Source organism: Vigna umbellata, chromosome 4, assembly GCF_029865625.1.
Source record: "Vigna umbellata cultivar VRB3 chromosome 4, Vumbellata_1.0, whole genome shotgun sequence".
Taxonomy (NCBI): domain Eukaryota; kingdom Viridiplantae; phylum Streptophyta; class Magnoliopsida; order Fabales; family Fabaceae; genus Vigna; species Vigna umbellata.
This window is the reverse complement of record NC_142168.1, coordinates 45,651,975-45,673,282: the sequence shown is the minus strand read 5'-3', so window position 1 is coordinate 45,673,282 and position 21,308 is coordinate 45,651,975. Positions and strand designations below refer to the sequence as shown.

General features: G+C 32.0%; 2 protein-coding genes across 2 annotated transcripts; both read right to left on the bottom strand.

The window, feature by feature from the left end:
• Positions 1–455: 455 nt before the first annotated feature.
• PAG1 (20S proteasome alpha subunit G1) lies at positions 456–5,512 on the bottom strand. Its single transcript, XM_047301111.2, has 10 exons — positions 5,305–5,512; positions 5,146–5,185; positions 4,973–5,056; positions 4,010–4,083; positions 3,439–3,525; positions 3,266–3,350; positions 3,104–3,150; positions 2,075–2,140; positions 1,816–1,906; positions 456–711 (listed from the first exon to the last, which is right to left on the bottom strand). Exons 1-10 carry the CDS (start codon positions 5,406–5,408, stop codon positions 640–642), a joined length of 750 nt encoding a protein of 249 aa, XP_047157067.1. The 5' UTR covers positions 5,409–5,512; the 3' UTR covers positions 456–639.
• A 10,957-nt stretch (positions 5,513–16,469) lies between these two features.
• LOC124827925 (serine carboxypeptidase-like 26) lies at positions 16,470–20,138 on the bottom strand. The gene is made up of 9 exons (XM_047301112.2): positions 19,733–20,138; positions 19,559–19,654; positions 19,348–19,440; positions 19,174–19,259; positions 18,804–19,067; positions 17,350–17,477; positions 17,178–17,273; positions 16,936–17,041; positions 16,470–16,813 (listed from the first exon to the last, which is right to left on the bottom strand). The coding sequence occupies exons 1-9, from the start codon at positions 20,085–20,087 to the stop codon at positions 16,577–16,579; spliced, it is 1,461 nt and encodes a 486-aa protein (XP_047157068.1). The 5' UTR covers positions 20,088–20,138; the 3' UTR covers positions 16,470–16,576.
• Positions 20,139–21,308: the final 1,170 nt, after the last annotated feature.

Genomic DNA, 21,308 nt, shown 5'->3' with positions numbered 1-21,308 from the left:
GAAAACGAAGTAGTTAGAAACTTTCAATGAAAATATTGCAAACTTATAAAATTATTATCCTGTAAACTTCAGTCACATCACTCAACGAAAAAAATGTAACTACAAAAATGGAGTGAAAAAGTTTTAAATTTTCAAAGACTCAAGAGTCCACAAAAGAATTTAAATTATATATACATTAGCCACATTTTTTGTATTGTAATAAATTTTTTACTTATACCGCATCATCTTTTATTTGTTATTAGAAGATATCAAGTCTCCTCTATTTATTATGTTAACTTCTTTTTCTCAATATAAATAAAATACTCACTGTCGTAAAAATAACACCATTCCATCTAAATTTCATCCAGAGTGTAACAATTAACGAGACCCATAAAATACAATTAGCTTAATGGAAGAAATGTATTAAAATTCGATGGTTCTAATCCTATGAAAGCATAAAGACATGAAGACAGTCATTGATAAAATTCAACACTTTGAACTTCAAACCTTAAATTATCCTGAAACACGAAATCAAGGGCATTAAATCATAAGGAACCATACAAAATCCAACTAGTGAAGCCTTTGCATTTCCTATAGATGTTCCAAATGCTCAATTACAAAGTTACGTAATACAACTTTGGAATAAACACGTCTAGTCTATTAATCTGCATCCATTTCTTCAAGAGCTGCTTTGGCGGCTGTTTTAGCCTCTTCTAGAAGATCGTCTGGGACCTGCACAGCATACAGTACCATATAGATAACAATTCTCAAACTAAAACAAAATCTATAATTCCAGGCAAACAATTTCTAACCCAATGAGGTCACAGCAACAGCAACAATAATCAACATTCTAACTCAAAGGATAGCCTCTTTTGCAAGAATGACTGAACACACTAATTCCTTTCTAGACGTAGAGACCACTAAACTGGGTTTTGTTTCTCCCAAGTTTTCACTATTTACATGACTAACTATCCATCAACTGTGTTGGACCTTGTTGGCAAAGATTTCCAAGGGAACTCGTTAAAATAAATTCAGGTCATCTTATGCGAACGACATGAATTCCTTATCAAAAGAGAGACAAGAAGCAATTGGAGGATAAAAACTGTCCAGTAGTGATAAGAAGATGCAAAGGGCAAGGATGCCAGAGGTTTAGCATGCTCCACTTCACAGGGAGGAAGAATTTGCAAACAGAAGTCAAAATAACCAACCAAAAGTGCAGAAAAGAAATCCATATTACGGGAGTCCTGAGCCATAGGAAATTATGCAATGAAGCAGGGATGGTCCAGAAACATTCCATGGATAAATTTCATGAGTCAAACCAAAATCATGGAAAAGGGAGCCACACGCAACTTACATTAAGCTACAGTATCTAAACACCAGCCATACTAGACTAAAGATGCTTCATAGTGTGATAATCTTTTTACCCCCACACAAATAGTTGAACACCTAATAAAACATTAAATCCACCTTGAATGGAATACCATGGGAGTTCAAAATAGAAAATGAAGTCTTTGCAGCAAACTGAACTTGTACTTCGTACAACAAAGATAATTTAAATGCCAGCCCTAGGTAGCAACTCCTTCAATGCTCTCCCCTTACCCCAACTTGACAGGCCAATATTTTCACTTCCGGTAATTTACCTTTCAAAAACATTTTTCTTTAGTCTTTTTATCGTCAGCTAGAAAATATAGCTTAAAAAAGAATATACAGGATGATAAAGCAAAAGAAATAAATGTAAAAACTACAACTAGCCCCAAATGAGGCATATTTGTCACTGTTATAAACTGAAACAAATTGCCTGCATATAAAAGTAACTGAAAGCACACCCAAACATACCTTTACGTGTTGTCGATTTGAATCATCACATACCCAGCTCATTTCTAGTTCAAAATCTTTGTCCTTTGCCTCATCATGAACTCCATATATTCTGCTTGACACAAAATTATTATCATTGATACTCTAATCAAAATTAGCAACAGTTCGTATGTTAGAAACAACAAAGCATTCAAATAAAAAATTGGGAAAGTCCACGTTCAAGAATATAAAAATAAAGCAACTACAGATACTGTAGCCAATAACCATACATTCTACTTACATCTTAGCCACTTCAATAACCCCTTGTCGACAAGTCATATCAGCAAGCTTCAGCTTCTCAATCTCTCTGCCAAGAAATTAACAAGACTGTTTAATATCATATTGAGTACACGTCTAATATATCAAGATCTCATTTGAGTCATATTTGTCCAAGTCTACCAGTTTTAGGCAGTTCTTTGGTTCAAACAAACTAAACACTGAACTGGTACATTGGTTTCCTCGTTGAACTGGCTGGTGCAGTCCGTTGTTCCAAGTTTAACAACCAAATAACGAGGTCAGAGTCATCGTTAAATTTGGTCAAGAATCCAGTAATTTCTTTTTCTTGTCCAAATCAATATGGATATTGAGTACACGTCTAATATATCAAGATCTCATTTGAGTCACATTTGTCCAAGTCCACCAGTTTTAGGCAGTTCTTTGGTTCAAACAAACTAAACACTGAACTGGTACATTGGTTTCCTGTTGAACTGGCTGGTGCAGTCCGTTGTTCCAAGTTTATCAACCAAATAAGCAGGTCAGAGTTATCGTTAAATTTGGTAAACAATCCAGTAATTTATTTTTCTTGTCCAAATCAATATGGCCCAAGGAATACAACAGAGTGCAAGTAAAGTATTTCAATTGGGGTAAAAGGCTAAATGATTCAGGAGTGGATTCTGATTTACATTAAAGCTTCCTTGATTTTGTCTATTCATTGCAAGTATTTAGAAGCATATATCAAAATGAAAACAAGTGGGAAAAATTGAACACATTATCATTTGGTTTTCTGATAACTACCCCCACAAACTTGATACACTGACTCAATAAGAGATGTTTCTAGAAGATCCAACACTCTCTTGCTTCACCTTCAGTAGCTTATAGCCATAATTCACAAACCAAGATCCCATGTCAGTCTAATAGTTATTAGATAGCATGAAATATACTTTGCTGGAAATCAAGAGAAAGTTAAGGATACAAATAAAAGGGCATAAGATACCGCCCCTAGCAAAGACAGTAAAAACAAAAACATAATTACTACAAAATATACACTTACGTTTTAGCAGCCTGCCTGCCCTTCCCAATTGCAGCACCAAAATATCTCTGGAACAAATAACAAAAACACAAATCAATACAAAACTGGCACACATGGAACTTCTAAGAACAAATAGCAATAGCTTGAGCAATTATCGTTTCAAAAAACAATAAGTACACTTACATAGGAAACACCGGAAGGTTCAACCATATACAACTGGGGCCCATCCCTGTCATAACCTCCTAGTATGACACCACATCCAAAAGGTCTGCATTACCGTAATATATCTATTATTAATATGAAGTACAATAAAATACAAATTTGAATTGACTACAAGAGATGTGATCTGATTGAACCTGAGCCACCAATATAGTGTACAAAGGTGCACATAACTAGCCACACGGTCAGCAAGTTCCTTAACAGGAATTGGTTCACCATAAACGCTGAAAAGATATACGAGTCAGAATGAAAAGTTTTCCTCTCAAAAGATAAAAACAAACATATAAACCACACAGTTAAGAGATACTTAGTAATGCGAAATAGTATATATAGACCACTTATTTTTCATGGACGTTGCAGGTTCACTTTTTTTTTTTGGGAGAAAGCAAGGTAAGAGTTTATTAAGTTTAACTTGAAAAGTTAAAATAACAAGTCAAATTATACAGGGCTTCATTGGTCTATCTGAACTGAGCTGGTGAAATCTTCTACGTAATGCTTATTTTCCGTCAGGAAAATATGGCTTAATGAAACGAACTTAAAATAACATTAAGTTAAAATTAAAAAATACAAGGCTTTTGCAAGGTGTCAAATTAGTCCATGACAGTAGCAACAAAAAAAAATATGTACTCATCATACATTTAGATAAATAAAAGGGATGAGGAGAGGAAGCATCTTCAGATGTATTTGTTGCAAGAGAACGAAGCAAACCTGTCATAGTTAGTTGCTTCAGACTTGGCCCGGGCAACAATTTGCCTGCCATCAGCTGCTAATCCTGCTACAGCCTAAAATTGGAAATAAAAGGATTCTGACACACATGGCACCGTAGTATGACCACTTAAGTAATGCTTTAACTTGATAACAGTATGACCACTTAAGTAATGCTTGTATGAACTGTATTTTACCAATAACATCATGATTTCCATGACGTCTCTAATATCCACCTCAATAAACAAATAAGAAAATTCCTGAAACATTGTTACTCTTTAATGTTTGGTTAGTAACAATATATGATTTACTATGCTCACCAAGGCATGAAATAAATGCATCAGAATTTCCATAAACCAAAAACTATTTTACTTCCAACCATGACGTCTCTAATATCCACCTCCAATAAACAAATAAGAAAATTCGTGAAACATTGTTACTGTTTAATGTATGGTTAGTAATAATCTATGATTTACTATGCTCAACAAAGCCTGAAATAAATGCATCAGAATTTCCATAAACCAAAAACAACTTTTACTTCCACTTACGGTACTGACTATATACAAAATGACAGGGCTCATACTTCTTCACTTTCTTTCACTCTTAACCTTCGTCACTAAAACCAAAGTTTAAAATTAGCGGTCACAGCTGCAGCTAAGGTTTTACTATGAACTTAATATTGCCGGATATCGTGGACAAATGAAGCTGATGCGACCCCAGAGACCACAAAATAAAAATCCTTGAGATTGCAGCAGCAATTGCATCACAGAACATTTTTAAAAACACCAATTCACCACTTCATAAGTAGCATTTCAAGATTCACTGTCAAGCTTACAAACAAATGCAAGTCAAACCACGAATCTCTTAAGCAATTGTCTTGTGGTTATCATAAAATAAAAACAAATATCAGATGCAGCAAGCAACAAATAAAGTAAAATAACAGGCAAGTGGCTATAGACAAATTACCATCCCAGAATGACGATGAACCGAGTGTATTCTTCTGTTTGAACCCGGAAGCATCATTTTCGACGGAATAAGCTTCTCTACACCCTAAATCCAAAAGCCCAAATCAAGAAAAAAGTTAAAAAATAAATAACTACAAAAACCCTAATGTAGCAGAAATTTTAAGAAAAACCTACCAACACAACTCCGTCTTTGCATTTGATCCCAATAACAGTTCTGGAACAAAGTTTGAAATGTAAGATCAGCAGCAAAGACACAATTATAAAACCAGTATCATAATTATTAACATACTTGTTTTAAATTGAAATGCATAAATTGAAGAAAGAAAAAGGTACCCGCTGTTGTCGACGGCTTTGGCAGCGTACTCGATCTGAAAAACGCGGCCATCAGGAGAGAAAGTGGTGACCGATAGATCGTAACCTGTTCCGATGCTACTCATCTTTTTCAAGCTCTGATTTTTCCTTTCTGTTCTTCTCTGATTCTTTCAGTGCTGCGCTCCCCAGAGGAACTAACCAACGAATATAAAGGGGTCTTAACTTGCTCAAGAGTTTAACTGGGTGACTGAAAAATTTACATATATAAATTATAAAAATAAAAACTAATATATAAATTTATTCGTTATTATCAGATAAATATTTGCTTATTTATATAAAATTGTAAATTATTTTTAACTTTTAAATTACAATTTCATAAATTATCATTTAATTATAAATTATAACTAAATTCTACTATCCCGTGTATATTTATGGGTTGGGATAATGTATTGTTTAAAATATAGGTTTAAACTCGTCCTCTTATTTCTCTTATGTATTTGTAGGAGAATCTCAAGTGGATTCTTATATTTTTAAGTGTTTCAATTGAATTCATATATTTGTAAAATGTCTCAATTGAATCCATATATTTGCAAAATGTCTCAATTGGGTCCAAATATTTAAAAAGATAAACCAATTAAACTCTGTCCGTTAAATTTTTACAGACGACGTTAAAATGAGATGATGTGCCCCCTGATGTAAAAATGTTTTATTACAGTGAATTTTTTTTTAAATTAAAAGTTTTTGACATCGTAAAATTTAGGCTTAATACCTCTTTTTGTCCCTCTTTATAAGGAAAATGTTCAAGTTCGTCCTACCTTTTTTAAAAAGTTCAATGTGGTCACAACTTGTGAAAAAAAATGTACAATTAAATCCTTTTTTGTCACGACGTTAAATATTTAACGATCCAGCTGACAGCGTGGAGTGATCTGTGCAACGTGGCTGTTTAGGTTTATAACGTGGCTGCATAAGGGGTAAACTTGTGATTTTCATTAAAGTCCACATCAAGTTCATCTTCCACCTCCACCAACCGTGAATTTAGGGTTTCTTCCCTTCACTCCTTTGTCCACCACAACACTCAGAGTCATGGGCCGCCGTCTCCTTCTTCCTCCCCCTCTCCCTCTCCTCCCCACAAAACCCACCAGCTTTCCAAGCACGCCTCTCCCTCTCACTCCGATTCCGCCAGCTCCCACCTTCCACCTCCATTTCCACTCCAACTCCGATGATCTCTCTCCAAAATCTTATTTCCCTGGTTATTCCATAGCAAGATCAGATTAAATGATAAAGATTAGTGTTTCGTGTTTAATGGAATGGAGATAAAGCATTTTCTTTCATGGAATTGATTAAACTTGGGATTGTAGTTGGTAAATGAATCTTATCTGATATGTTAACTCTGTTTTGTTTCTATTCTTTTTTCGATTTTGTTTCACCGGTCTTTATCCCCGTTAAAGACTTTGCCAACTACAACGTAGATCCTGATGTTGTATCAATTTGTTGCCCGCAATGTATGCAGAACTGCGAGCGAGAAGTAGCACAAATGTTGAAAGAAACTAAGAAATCAGATATTGAACTCAAATCAGAGACAAGAAGAAAATCAGGTACTGTTTGTGGGTCCTGACAGAATTGGCAAGAAGAAAATCCTCACTGCAAATGGTTTGCCAGAGAACTTAAGGTACCTCTCCAACGATGTGAGAGAAGAAACCCTAAATTCAGGATTGGTGGAGGTGGAAGAAGAAGATGATGTTTCAAGCAATTTTTTTTTTAAATTCAAAATTGACACGTCACCATGCCATGTAAGAGAAAAAATGAACAGCTCATCAAGTTTAGTCTAGAGGAGCAGTTTCGTCGTTAAATATTTAATGCCGTGACCAAAAAGGATTTAATTGTACACTTTTTTCACAAGTTGGGACCACATTGAACTTTTTAAAAAATGTAGGACGAACTTGAACATTTCCCTCATAAAGAGGGACAAAAAGAGGTATTAAGCCTAAAATTTATTCCTCCAACCAATCATTGCGGCAACGGCAAGACCAGCCTGCTCGCGGACCCCGTCCACACACTTTTCATCCAAGAGAAAAGTTTCCAATGAGGAGAAGAGCTTGAGTTTGAGAACAAGTCCTGCAACTCGCAGTTAAATCCTGCGAGATTCGGTCTCGAGCTACCAACGTCGTCCATCGCAACCCCATGGTTGCTCCTCTTGTGTAACCACCAACAATCACCAAGAACCAAAACCGCAAGAATTAAAAAACCCTAACAGAAGATTTCTAAAGTAGAAATCTCAAAATGCTGCAATCGCAGAGTGAATCCATAAACCCCATTTGCAAGATCAAAAATTAAGCATAGAAATAAACCCCAAATTTTCAAATTTCAGAACCCTAAAATGTCAAAACGAAAGATTCACTCTGCTGTCAGGTCGGTCTCCTTTACAACGCTTCGCCACCACCTTCACCAGTCATCACCGTTCGCACCCAACCTGCGTCCATCTTCGCGGTTGCTTTGAGGGTCGTCACAAGAGCTCTCGCCGACATCGCAATGCCATCGATGATCCCTCCAGGTTGGTTGCCCGCGAGAAAGAAGGAAGAAAGAAGCTGGACTTCTGAACCCTCGTGGAAATGGCATCGTTGCAGGACGCCCTCGCTGCGACCTCGTCATGCCTCACTGCCAACGTTGAGTCTCCCGCGGTGAAGAAAAAGAGTAGAAGCTTCAACCTTCTGGATTTCACAAGATGAAGAGAAAAAAAATGGAGGATCCTAAGGCTCGCGAGAAAGGAAACCCAAGGCTGGGAGAAAAATTTTGCTTAGGATATTAAAATGTAGGGGTTGATCAAGGGTTTTCATCCTAATCTATCCAATTAGGATTTTGAAAAAAAAAATATTATTTATTAAAAGGAAATTAAGAGAGCATCATAATTCTTTTTTTTAAAATTTATTAAATTCCATGTCATCACTGCAGCATATTTTTTTAATAAAATATCCACCTCAATATATTCACACAATTAAGGCAGTCCGTGAAAACTTAACGGAAAGGACTTAATTGACTTAATTTTTCAAATATTTGGACTCAATTGAGACATTTTGCAAATATATAGATCCAATTGAAACAGTTAAAAATATAAAGACTCACTTGAGATTCTCATACAAACACGAGGACCATCCAAATATTTAAACCTTAAAATATATAACAGTATAACTTATTTTATTATTTATAATATATATAATAATTTTATATTAAAAATGGTACTTTTTATACTGGAACGGGAAAGGAAAGTTGATAAAAGAAAAAATATTTTAACATATATTTTTAATAACATTTTAACATAAAATATATGTTATTTTTTATTAATTCATTATTTATTTATTATTTTACTGACGTTATTTGAAATCTAATAAAAAAAATAACACAGATACTGCATTAAAATATTATAAAAAAAAATATGTCTATCGAGAAATATAGACGAAAAGAGTTGAAAAAAAAATAAAAAGAAGAGTTGAAAATGAAATATAATTAAATATTAAGAAATGTTTAAATACTTATCATAAGTGTTGGGTTAGATAATATGTTCATTACAAGTTGGATATCTACTTAACAAATATCTACTCAACAAATAATTATCTATATATCTGATTTTCTTCCGTGTGTAAATTTATAAAATAAATGAATGTACAATGGATTTTAAAGATATAATTAAAGTTGAAATAAACTTCAAATTAAAATAAAAAATATTGTAAAATTTTAGTTGAACAAAAACTTGTATCTCAGTTCAGTTCACATAACCACTCAAGAAAGTTTAAAATGTTAAAACTACAATTTTGCATGTTATTTATTTTAATTGATTATGAAATTTACATAATTAATTAAATCAAAGAATTACACTTTTGTAAGATGTTGTCTATTCTAATTGATTATGAAATTTACATAATCAATTAAATAAAAAACTAATCAACAAAATTGGCCAAAATACAAGCTCAAATGAAATGTAAGCTTGTTTCAAATACAAAACCTAAAAAAAAAAAGACTTATTTACATGTTTACAATGCTAAGAGAAGGGAAAGACAAGCTAATACATGTGTATTAGTGTAGTTGTAGCTAACTTGAGTTTATTGAGGTATGAAAATAAATTGATTAAAATTTCATGACACCTTAAAAATAAATTCAAGAATGACAAATAATCAAGACCTAAAGTCAATCCAAGTATAACATGAAAAAGTGAATAAATTTGGCTAAGTCAAGAAGAAGGATCATACACCAAAAATTGGATCTTGCAGTTTTCTCTATTTTTTCTACTAAAAGACTTTTGAAAAAGTAGTGAAATCAACCTATTTTCTTTATCATTGCTTTTATCTTTTTAAATCTCTTTATAAATTTATTTCTTCCTATCTTTTATTATTTTGTTCTTTAATCTTTTATTGATCTTTATCTTATTTATTGTTTTTGTTTTACTAACTCTTTTGTTTAGTTTTTATAAGAACTAATTTGTTAAGAATTCATTCCGTGTTCGTTGGGAGACGACTTGGGGTTGAATTTACACTTTTTATTTTGTTGGCTACTATCTTAACAATATTGAAGTTGTTATAGTTTAGTAGTATTAATTTGATCGTTTCAACGACAACGTTATCAAATTTGGTGCCATTACCAGGGAACACGGTTATAATTTTTATCATTTTGGTTCTTATTTTATTTTTATTATTTTAATTTTATTTTTGTTTGTCACTAACATTTTATTTTATTTTCTTTGGTTATTCTAATTTCGTAAATTTGTTTTTTTTCATAATTTTTGTTTGAAGAATTTTGTTGAGAAATTTGTAAAACTAGTTGAGAAATGCTTTGGCTAAGGAAAGATAAGGTACTTAAGTTGTCCATTGAGATGCACCTCTCTTTCATGGAAGTCTACTCAACAAGTTTTCAACTTATTTTTCTTTTTAGAAAACCTCTTTTAAAAATGAAAAATTAATTTTTCATATGAAAATAATCAACAATGTGATTTACAAATGAAATATGATTTATTATTCTCAAGTTGTCACACCTACTACTGCACCTGATATAAGTAAGTTGACTATATGTCAAATAAATTATCTATATCGTACATTATCTTTATTGAACTATGAGCAACAACCATATGGATCATCCTATAGAGAAGTTGGGTTATTAATGGATGGAATGAAAGAGAAACTAGAAATTATATATGAAAGGTTGCAAGTTGATCAACGATGGAAAAATATTGTTTATGAGTGGTATGAAAATGACAAAATGTTATCCAACATGATGGAGGATGCAAGTAATAACAACTTTTTAGAATTACTTCTAAGTGTTAATTCCACCATCCACTCCTATTCGAGATTTCCTGGTACTATAGAGTTTAGAGCACTTCATCATGATATAAAAGATGCACTTCTAAAGTTGGCTATTAGAGCAATACATATGTTAATTATTTAAGTCAACTAATGAATGGCAAAGCTAGGGAGGTCGAGTTAGAAACTTTTTTCGAAGATAATGGTTGAGCATACTATTGAATTCAAGAAAATGAGAGAGGACATGGATCAAAGGTTGCATAATCGAATAATTGATGTGAAAAACATCAAGATTCAAATATTAAATCAACAATCAACTATAGAATCACAACACGATGATATGTCTACTGATGGACATACAAATTTTATTAAAGATGTTGTTGAACTTATTAATGATGAAGCAGCAGAGTCAACTACTTCAGGTGTAGACTTTCTCACAAGATGAGATTATGAGGATTATTGATGATCCTATTTACCATCCTAATGCACTTGATGATGCTGAAATTGAGTTGAAGCCACATGCTTCACACATCAAGTTTGTTGATGTGCACAATGGAAATAAAATTTTAGTGGTGATATTTGTTGACTTCGTTGCAGAACAAAAAAAAAGGTTGTTAAAACAAGAAAAAAGGTTAGATTAATATTCATTTGATATCATTGTTGATAAAAATTTAAAGATGCATGCATGTGATGGGCAATCAGTGTAGTCTTGAACAACAACTTTTACTTCAACTTTAGCATTCTTGACAGATTGTAAAACATTATCAAGTTCAGTTTTCAAACATGCATTATCATCAACAAGGTTATTTATTCTATATTCAAAGTCTCTTTTTTCACTATTTAACCGATTAGCCTTGTATTGTAATTTCATGGCTTTAACATGCAGTTCTTGAAATGTATCTAAGAGTTTATAGTACCTGTCTTATATAGGTTTATTATTAAAACTATAGCCCACTACTTTCTGAATTCACTGAACCAACCATTAGACATAGATTTGTCTCTTCTTCTAGACTTTGATCATCATCATCATCACTTGAAGAACAACTTGAATCATAGTCTTCCCAAGCAATGCAGACTCTCCTTTGTTTGTCCTTTCTTCTGTCTTGAGTAGTCTTTTCATCAAGTCTTTGTTTGTTCTTCAAGACAGGACATTCAGGCTTAATATGACCTTCCTTTTCGCATTCATAGCATGTGGGAATCACAACCTTGCTCCTTTTTTTATTGCCTCTAGAGTTACCTACAAAGTTAGACATAACTTTTCTGGATTTCATAAATTTAGAGAATTTCTTTACCATCATGTTCATTACTTCCTGTTCAGGCATCTCTAAATTTGAGTCAACATCTCTAAATCTAAGTCAGCATCTCCAAGTTGCTTTCTTGAGACATTCTTGCTTGTGGCTTTGAGGGAAATGAAGTGTTTTTGTTCACTTTCTTCCTCCTCTTTCAATCTGCCTAACTCAAGCTAATGCTCTCTTAGTTTCCCAAACAGTGTACCCATGTTCATGGTGGTGAGGTCTTTAGATTTTGAAATTGCAGTGACCTTTGATTGCCAATTCCTGCTGAGACTCTTTAGGATCTTGATGTTGATTTATCACCCACTTTTTGTCATCTTTAAAGCAATACCAACTCTAAGTCCTAAAACTTCACAAAGTCCTCTTCCTAGCCGTAGAAACAGGGACATAATCAACCTTGATTGTAGATGAATACTGATATGAAAAGATACACCTCAATATGCATAAATGATCAACTCTATGACAACACTATGTTCTTGCAAGAATCTTTGATGATTTCTTCCAAATGTAGCAATCTTTGATTCTTCAAGATCTCACGACGCTCCTGCAATTTAAACCTCGACAACCAAGTTAGTTATGAAAGATATGAATCATATAAGTTATTGAATACAGAGAGCAATGCGTCTATTTATAGATTTTTCAACTCTAACGCATTTTAATCGATTAAGCATTTAATGTAATCGGTTAAGCATTTCCTTCAGTTTTAACACTTTTACATTTGCACAGGATTTAACAGATTAAATGTACATGCAACCGATTAAACATATCATAAAAGCCACAACATTCAAAAATATGACCGTTATGACAATTATGGCTTTCTAAGAAAAAGTTTTCAGTTATAACGCATTTTAACCGATTAGGAAAATAACATAATTGGTTGAGTTCCATAGCAAATTTTAAAAACTTTTTCATTCATAACACACCAATGCACTCAGTAAACATGTGTAGGCATAACCACAAATTTTAATCGATTATCCACATAATCTAATCAGTTAAAACTTGGTGTTTTGCCTCTGTTAAGCATATACTGATATCTGATGAATTTAACAGATTATGCAAACATAGTAATCGATTAATTCATGCAGATATGCAATGTGAAAAGTGTTTCAATCAATGATTCATTCTTAATCAATGAATACACATATGACATAGTTCAAGCACAATCACAGATATAATCAAACAACTGTTTTGCCATTTTGTTGTGCAAGAAACTATAAAACATTTTTTTTGTCATTATAAAAAACACATATGTGAGATATGGGTTCAGTTGTACATAGCTCCCCCTATCAACAGGTATCTTAAACTCATTTGAATCTCAACAATATTATACCTAGGATCCATTGTTCTACTACTCCTAGAAAGATCAAACCATTAACAATAAAAAAGAATTACTCTCTTTGGAGAAGTAGAAGTGTTGCACTCTAACTCATAAATTTTATGAGTAATCCCATAAAAATTATAATAAGCACCCTTTGTAAGACCCTTGACGTACATACCAGAATTAATTGTCTTCTTTCCTCTGGACATGCATTAGTGTGGAACTTGTACACATTGACAAAGTACATGTGTCATTCTTTGACACATCCCTTGGGGCAATTTGACAAATCTCTTAACTCTTGAACTATGGGACTTAATGGTTGGTTATAACCCTACAAAGATGCCAGAAACATAATTTACATGAAGTGTACTAACAATTCTTTCTTTAATTATAGGAAACATATACATACTTGATATATGAACCAATGAGGAAACTCTGAGTGTATTCAAGCATAAGCACTTCTTTCTGGGACTTTCTCAACCACACATCCTTTGACACACAAAAGATGAACATTTTTCTTAACAACAACAACAACACTCAATCACTTAAGACACACTCAGTGAAAGTTCTCGCTCTACCTATACTAGGTTTTTTAAAGCCCTCTTTTCACAAACACTAAGAGTTTCTCTAGCACAAAACTTTTAAACCTTTAAGTGAAAAGTTATCTTGAAACTAGGTTTAAGTTAAATATTTATAGACTCATATTTTGAAAATTAGATCTGAAACTGAAGAATCCATTCGCAACTGCCACTGTTTATCATAAATGTAATTGATTATTCTACAAGATTTTAGAAAAATCTAGAATTAATTGTGATAATCAAGTATCATTAGTGATAATCGATTATCACAAATGTTTTTGTAAAAAATAAAACTTTTAAAAAGTGTTTTGCTGTTTGGGTTATACCAATTGATTCTTGGTCAACTAATTTAAATAAAATACACAAATTACAAGACTTCAACAACTTAATTATTAAGTTTTCAATGTATTTCTTGAATCCAAACATTTTTTAAATCTTCAACACTTCTCTATAAGTCATCATCATCATCAAAACTCTTTATTGAAGCAAGATGTTCATCTTCTTCTTTTGTCAACATTTATTAGGCTTATATCTTCTTCAATGTATTCAAGAGTTGATTAATTGTTGAAGATAGTGGAACAATAATTCTAAGATTGACTGGTTGAGATGTAAGATTATTTGATTTGATCTAACATAAATCTTTTTGTGCAATTTTTCTTCTTCTCTTTGTTCCAATCCAATATTGTAACAAAACTAATTCCTAATCTAATTATATTCAGTTTGTCACATAGGAAGTATTTTTAAAAAAACTTAAAGAAAGAAAGAAAATTAAAAAAAGTTTCAAAACCAATTCACCTCCTTTTTTTTATTTGATTAAACAATCAATTTGTTTCTAATATCCTAGAATAAGCAACAGAAGAAGTAACAACGATGTCAAAGAATGAGTGGAAAAGAAGAGAAAAGGATAAGATATCAATATATATGCCATGAAGGGTAATTTAGTCTTGTCACTATCTAATGGAGTGCCTAATAAAATTATAGAGCTACAAAAAGAAATTAACTCCAAAACGAACCTTAGTGGGAACGCTTATAACACTTTCCACTAGTGTTATCTTCGTAACAAGACCATGAAAAATTTTAATTCATAATTTACAAAAGAAAACTAGTTTCATTTCCAATTGGACTTAGGCCCATTATACACTTTAGTTTGAAATAGAAATTAGACTTTTTCTTCCCACATTTCCTTCCTACACACCCACACTATTTCAAATGTCATTTTTACCCTTATAGGTTTTATTTGAATGTTGTCTCTACGAAATACGAAAGAGACAGTGGTTGCATTGTCTCGCAGGTTGATGGAACAACATTTATTTCCTGTGTTTTTGACGTGCTAGTCAGCAACAAGGTATGATGATGGTCATTTGAAGAGCGGGGCAAGGCAGAACAGATAATGGTGATTTTAGTTGAGATTTTTGTTGAAACGGTGATTTTATATTCATCGATGATTTTACTGGAATTTTGAGCATAAATCTGTAAATAGGTGACAAGATCTTAAGTGTGACTTGATTGTTTTTAATGACCGAGGGGAAGATTCACTTGTAAAAGACTTTTCGACACTCAAAGTTAAGAAAGTTTAAATCTTTTAAAAATATGAGTATGAGATATTGATTGAGTATTTCTTGAAAAATAACACTTGTATTTATAAGATCTACATGAATCATGGATCATTGAAATACTACTTACCTCAAATATATAATTAACATAGTAGTTAATAATAACATAATGATATCTTATTATGAATAATAAGCATAATATCAAATTGTCTATGATACGTTGATATTGTGTCAATAAACGTAGATTTTGACCATTTCAAAATGAAAAGAGTTAACGAACCTTGTTAAATTATACACTTCAATATATTTATTAATCAAATAGAAACAATAAAAATAAAAATCCAAAAATATGATTTCAGAAAATTTCATCCAGAATACGTAGAAAGGTGAGAGATTTATTTCCGAATATTGTTTTGTGAGGAATACATCGTTATTCCTGAAAGTTAAATCCTGTTAACGTTGAGTAATGTTTTAGAAACTTAAATTTTAGAAAAATAAATCCGATAGTTTAATTGTGTTTTCAGTACATGACAACATGCACAGTTTAAAACCTTGTGAAGAGGGTTGCACACATTTTTCTTTCCAAATTTATCTTTAACCACTTTTTGAAATTCAAATAATTACTGATACTAAAACAATTATTTTCTAATTTTATCTTTTTAATAAGTACATTTTTTTAATTCAAATAATTATTTATAATAAAAAACTAATTATATAATAAAAAAAAATATACAACTTATTTATTTTATATTTATTTGTAATAAAATATTCTATAATTTAATAAACTTTTACCACAATAAAAAAAAATGAACACATGCGTATAATACATATATTTTCACTAATCATCTATAATACAATAAGGAAATCATATATCTAAATCTCCTAGAAATTTTTTTATCATTATAAAAACATAGCCTTTCAATATTTTCTAATTCTTAATTTTTTTTCTATATTTAAAATTATTCTAGACCTGTATGTTTGTTTATTTCAAATATTAAAAAGTGGGTTTAAGACTAACTCAACCCCCACAAAATCGGTTTGTACGTGAGGTTTGCATCCTATTTGTATATTATAATTTGGTCTTATCTTTAATCGACGGAACTTTCAATAACAAATGAATCTAATTTTTTAAACTCAATGAATTTGCAATAATGACAAAGTGAATAGAAGTATGATCTTATAATTTTATTAATTAGAGTGATGATCATACACTTATAGTGATCTCCTTCATAGGATTATTTGATTACATAGTAGGAAATAGAGAAGTCTAACTAGGAAAGTGGTGCATGGAAGATGGCATAGTGATCTTTCTTTTGGGCCTAACTGATCTAAGTTTATGGTTCAGTGATTGAGTGGTAAGAGTTGAAAATGGCAGGTTTTTGTTCTGGAGGAATGATTTGAAAAGGGTAAAAGCTTGACGAGGTCTATGAAGTGGAACCTCATGCCCTGCACCTCTTACTGCAACAAATGTAAGTCCCTTGTAAACTTGACTCCACCCACCAACCTTGAGAGATAATAGGATTGGATTACAAATTATCACAAAAGATTTTTTTTTATTATAAATTTGAGAAAATATCATATAATAGTGTTCTAATTCATTAATTTATGATGATAGGTAGCACAAACCTGGCCATTATCATTCCAAGGGTACCAGTTGATGATGGTAGGTAGGTTCAATGAAGCAATTGAATACCGACTCGCAGTTACAGGCACCACTGAATCAGTGTCTCCACTACAGATAGTAATTTCAAACACATAAACCATGATGTACGTGTATATACGTGTATGTATGTATTTGTACGTGTGTTTGACTGAAAAAAAGCATTAAAATAACTTAATAACAGAAATGAGAGGTTTTTTAAGGATACCTGTAGACCCATATCCTGAGGCCAGCATCAAGAATTTCTTGGTATATTGGAAGCATAGAAAGCGGAGAATCACCCCAATTGTTAACAACAATATCACTGTTAAGAAAAGAATTAAGTCAATGTAGAAATAATTTTCCAATTATAAACTTATGATGAAAATTATATAACATACTTGCATCCTGTCCATGAATAAGGAATCCCAGTTACGTTCGCATGAAGAGCCTTCTGAACTTCTGGACGATTGAAATACACCTCAGAATACGTCGCAGTGCAAGGATCGTATGCTCCGTACACTCTTCCCTGAATTAAAATTAATCCCAAAACAATCAAATATAATTTAAATTTACTTCTTACATAAACTAAAAATAGAAACGGACATCTTAGTACATAACATTAAAAGTACAAACAATATGTTAAAAAAATAATTTCAGCCTGATTCAAAATTCCAACAAAATATATATACTACAATCTTAGTACAGATAAATCTATTTTACAAATAAATCTATATATAAGTACATATAATGCTATTTTTCAGTTAAATTTTTAAAATATATGATATATTTAATAAATTATAAATTATTAAAATAAAACTCTTGTTTCTCCCAGCTCAATAGACATATAATTTTCTATAAACAAACACCCCTGATGTTGCTGGACACTTTCTGGATACCACACTCCCCCCAAAACACTTAATTTTGATAGAGACGTGGAAGCACGTGAATACCATTAAAATTATTTGTGTTTTAACTTTTTCATAAGTTAATTCAAATAAAATATTTATATTTATATAAAAAAAATTATATTCTTTTAAATAGTCATTATATTTTAATTTTTATCTGTTAATTAATTATTAATTTAAATTTATTTTTTAATAAACTATAATAATTATTTTATTCTTTTAAATTACTATTTATTTTAGAATAAAAATGTGTGAATATTTTTACTAATAAAATCCTAGATAATGTTTCCTGTCTTTCTTTTATGATAAATAGCAAGGAAAGATAAATAGAATAATGAAAATTATTTATTTAAAGAGAAATGAAAAAAAAAGAGACATTCTTTACTATAATATTATTTTATTATTGTTTATGATTATTAATAACTATTAATATCATTTTTTTATAACATGAGTCTCGATCATAGTTGTTGTTTTTTCACACGTTTTTATTGTTTCAAACTACTCACTTCCACTTCCTTTTCCTATTTTGTCATTTTCTACTCAAAAGCTGCTTCATAGGTCCACAAGCTTCTTCCATTATTGCTAGCTCCAGATATCTTCTGGTCCACCTTAATAATTTCCGAAGCTTTGGTCATTTATAATATATAAACATTAGATTCTACTATCATTTTTAATTAAAATATTTGTCTTATAAAATTTCTTATTCGAATAAAAATTTTAAAAAATCTTAAAAAAAATCACGTGAAACAATTATATCATGAAGAAATTATATAAAAATTCTTGCAATAGAAATGGTGTCTCTAAAACTATATTACTTTTCTTTTTCGAAATTAAAATAACATGTTATGTTATTATATAAATTTATACAGATTTATTTAAACAAAGATTTTCATAAGGAAGAAACCATTGTATTTATTTTGTCCTGGAATACTTATTTTGATACTTACTAAGCGACCCCTTAAATGGGGTTTGAGTGTTGCAGCTGTAGCATTGCACACAGGAGTATAAATGCTATATGGATCAATGTTTCCCTGCTCAAGACTTGCAAGTTCAAAAGCTTCCGCACATTTCTCTGGTGGATGCTGAGAAGAATCAAACTCACACACAATTCTCAGCAGTTTATATGTGTCATCTGAAATCAAACCATTGACCCACCAGTACTCAAATGTTCCAATGTAGTCATGGTAATCATCTATCACAGCATTTCCAACCTGATAGTGATCACAGAAAAAACCACACCCAATTGAAGATTTTCAAGATTTTGTAAAGCAGTGTTTCATATTTCATTACCATAGATCATGAATGCTACAAGCTTACCATAAACCCCTTGAAATTTATATCTGGGTTCTCGATTCCTTTATTTTTGCGATAAATGACTTGAGACAACTGAGGAACATAGTGACCTGAAATGAGTTTGTAAAGCTTTCAGTTAACAGTTCTGGAAGGAAAATTCTTAGGAGGAAAACTAGTATTTTAGTCATGAAAGAGGACCTGCATAACTTTCTCCGGCAATGTAGAAATCTCTGTGCTTGTACTGAGGAAACCTTTCAAGCCAATTAACAAGGAACGTATATGCATCTTCAGCTGCAAATTTAAATTAACTTTATTTGTAGTTGGGTAAGAACTTTCAACATGAACAAAACAGGCAAAACTTAAAATAAATCAGCAAGCAGGCATTTTCGCAAACGATATAACTGCATACCTGTTTTCTGGTCACCTGCTGTATACAGATCTGACGTGGTGTTGGAATATGAAAATCCAACACCAGCAGGAGAATCGAGGAAGAGTATATTTGCCACTGCAGGAAGAGAAACGAAAATTAAAACATATTCTAGGAAAAGATCAAAAATCGAGAAAGAGAAAAACACTGCCTTACATTTGTTCCAAGCATAAGGATTGGAGTAAAGTGATTTGCCATCAGGATTGATTCGAAAAGGACCGATTTCTTCAGCTGCTCCATAAGCAACAGAGGAACATCCAGGGCCACCATTAAGCCACAAAACAAGTGGCTTTGAACTACTAGCTTCTGTCTCTACCAGCCAATAAAACAAAGCTCTTCCAGCTTCCTCATTCACAGTCACATAGCCCGAGTACTGAGAAAGAAGCACGTTCTCTGGCTGTCCTGGCAGCTTGGTAATCCTATCCCTTAACTGATCCTCTGTGGGATGAGCTAAGCCGATTCCCACAAAGATGGACAAAAGCAAAACAGCATGGAATTCGGAATGCTTCATGATTCCTTGGAGAATAATGTGAGAACGAGTGTGGATTGGTTTATAAAAGTGTCAAAAGTCTGGAACACTAAATAAAAGTTCCAATAAATGATAATAAAACAAATAACATGCGGTGGTTATTTATCTAAGAGGATGATTCATTTTTGTAAGAAAGGGACTTTTAAGTTTGGTAGGGTCAAAAATTATATCTTCACACTTTAAACCTATTCATTTAGTTTAGTTTATCTTTATTCTTTGCATGTTTTATCGAATCATCTCCTATAAAGTCTATATATGAGCAGGTGAATACATGTTAAAGGTGTTGTAAAAGCTGATAATAAAAGAATAAAGATCACTAACAAAGGATTTCCTGAGGCATGTAAACTACTGTCCTTAAAGACTTATCCGCGGTGTATTACATAAGTCCCCCAAAATACAACAAGAACTTCTCAGAATTTTTGAAGATTTCAGAACTAGTAAGGATCTCTAAAAAGAGAATAAAATAAACCCAGAATATTTTTAGGAAAATAAGAAAAGAGAAAGAATGAAACCAAGAGAAGAGAGAATGAGAGAAGAATGGTTTGTGATGATGCATTTTGGAGTGAATGAAGTGCTCTATAGAGTTGGGGAACCAGACTCATGATCCTAAAGATCCAAATATCTGCCAAATATCTTTTGAGAAAAAGACTTTTTTAACAAATAAGAACGTTGCAAACAAAGAAATAAAACGTTGGCAATAGTGAAGCACGAGACTTGTGGAAGATCTCACAACGTTAAAATAATAACGTCCATCCACGAAAAAGGCAAGGTATTTTGCAATCCCTTATCCTACATGTACAACAACCTCCCCACATATTGCAAAATATATATACAAACGAAAGAGAAAAGAAATTATTATGGGTTTTACAAGATGTAATGCATCAAAGCTGGTATAGCAAGCTATATGAACTAGTCCTAGATCAAGAAACTTAGCACACAATGTAGTTGGTATAACAAACTATATGAACCAAAGAAACTTGAGTGTGTTAGAGGTTTATCAATCACAGTACACCCCCATAATCCTTGATGTTATCGTTGTGATGCGCTTACTAGGCCATGCGCGTGCCCGGTTTTCATGAGTGCTCTAGAGATCATGCCAAGATCTCATACAAGCGGCCCCACTTGACACTCAGATAGGTGACTTCATCAAGTATATGCCGCAAATCATACATCAGCCGTAAGGGATATGAAGATCATTAAAAA

Coding starts and splice junctions, on each gene's coding strand:
- LOC124827925 (XM_047301112.2), bottom strand. CDS start 20,087: ATGAAGCATTCCGAATTCCATGCTGTTTTGCTTTTGTCCATCTTTGTG. Junction 19,068..19,173: donor TAAATTTCAAGGGGTTTATG/GTAAGCTTGTAG, acceptor GATCACTATCAG/GTTGGAAATGCTGTGATAGA. Junction 17,042..17,177: donor CTCAGGATATGGGTCTACAG/GTATCCTTAAAA, acceptor TACTATCTGTAG/TGGAGACACTGATTCAGTGG.
- PAG1 (XM_047301111.2), bottom strand. CDS start 5,408: ATGAGTAGCATCGGAACAGGTTACGATCTATCGGTCACCACTTTCTCT. Junction 5,057..5,145: donor GCAAAGACGGAGTTGTGTTG/GTAGGTTTTTCT, acceptor TTTTGGATTTAG/GGTGTAGAGAAGCTTATTCC. Junction 3,351..3,438: donor ACACTATATTGGTGGCTCAG/GTTCAATCAGAT, acceptor ACGGTAATGCAG/ACCTTTTGGATGTGGTGTCA.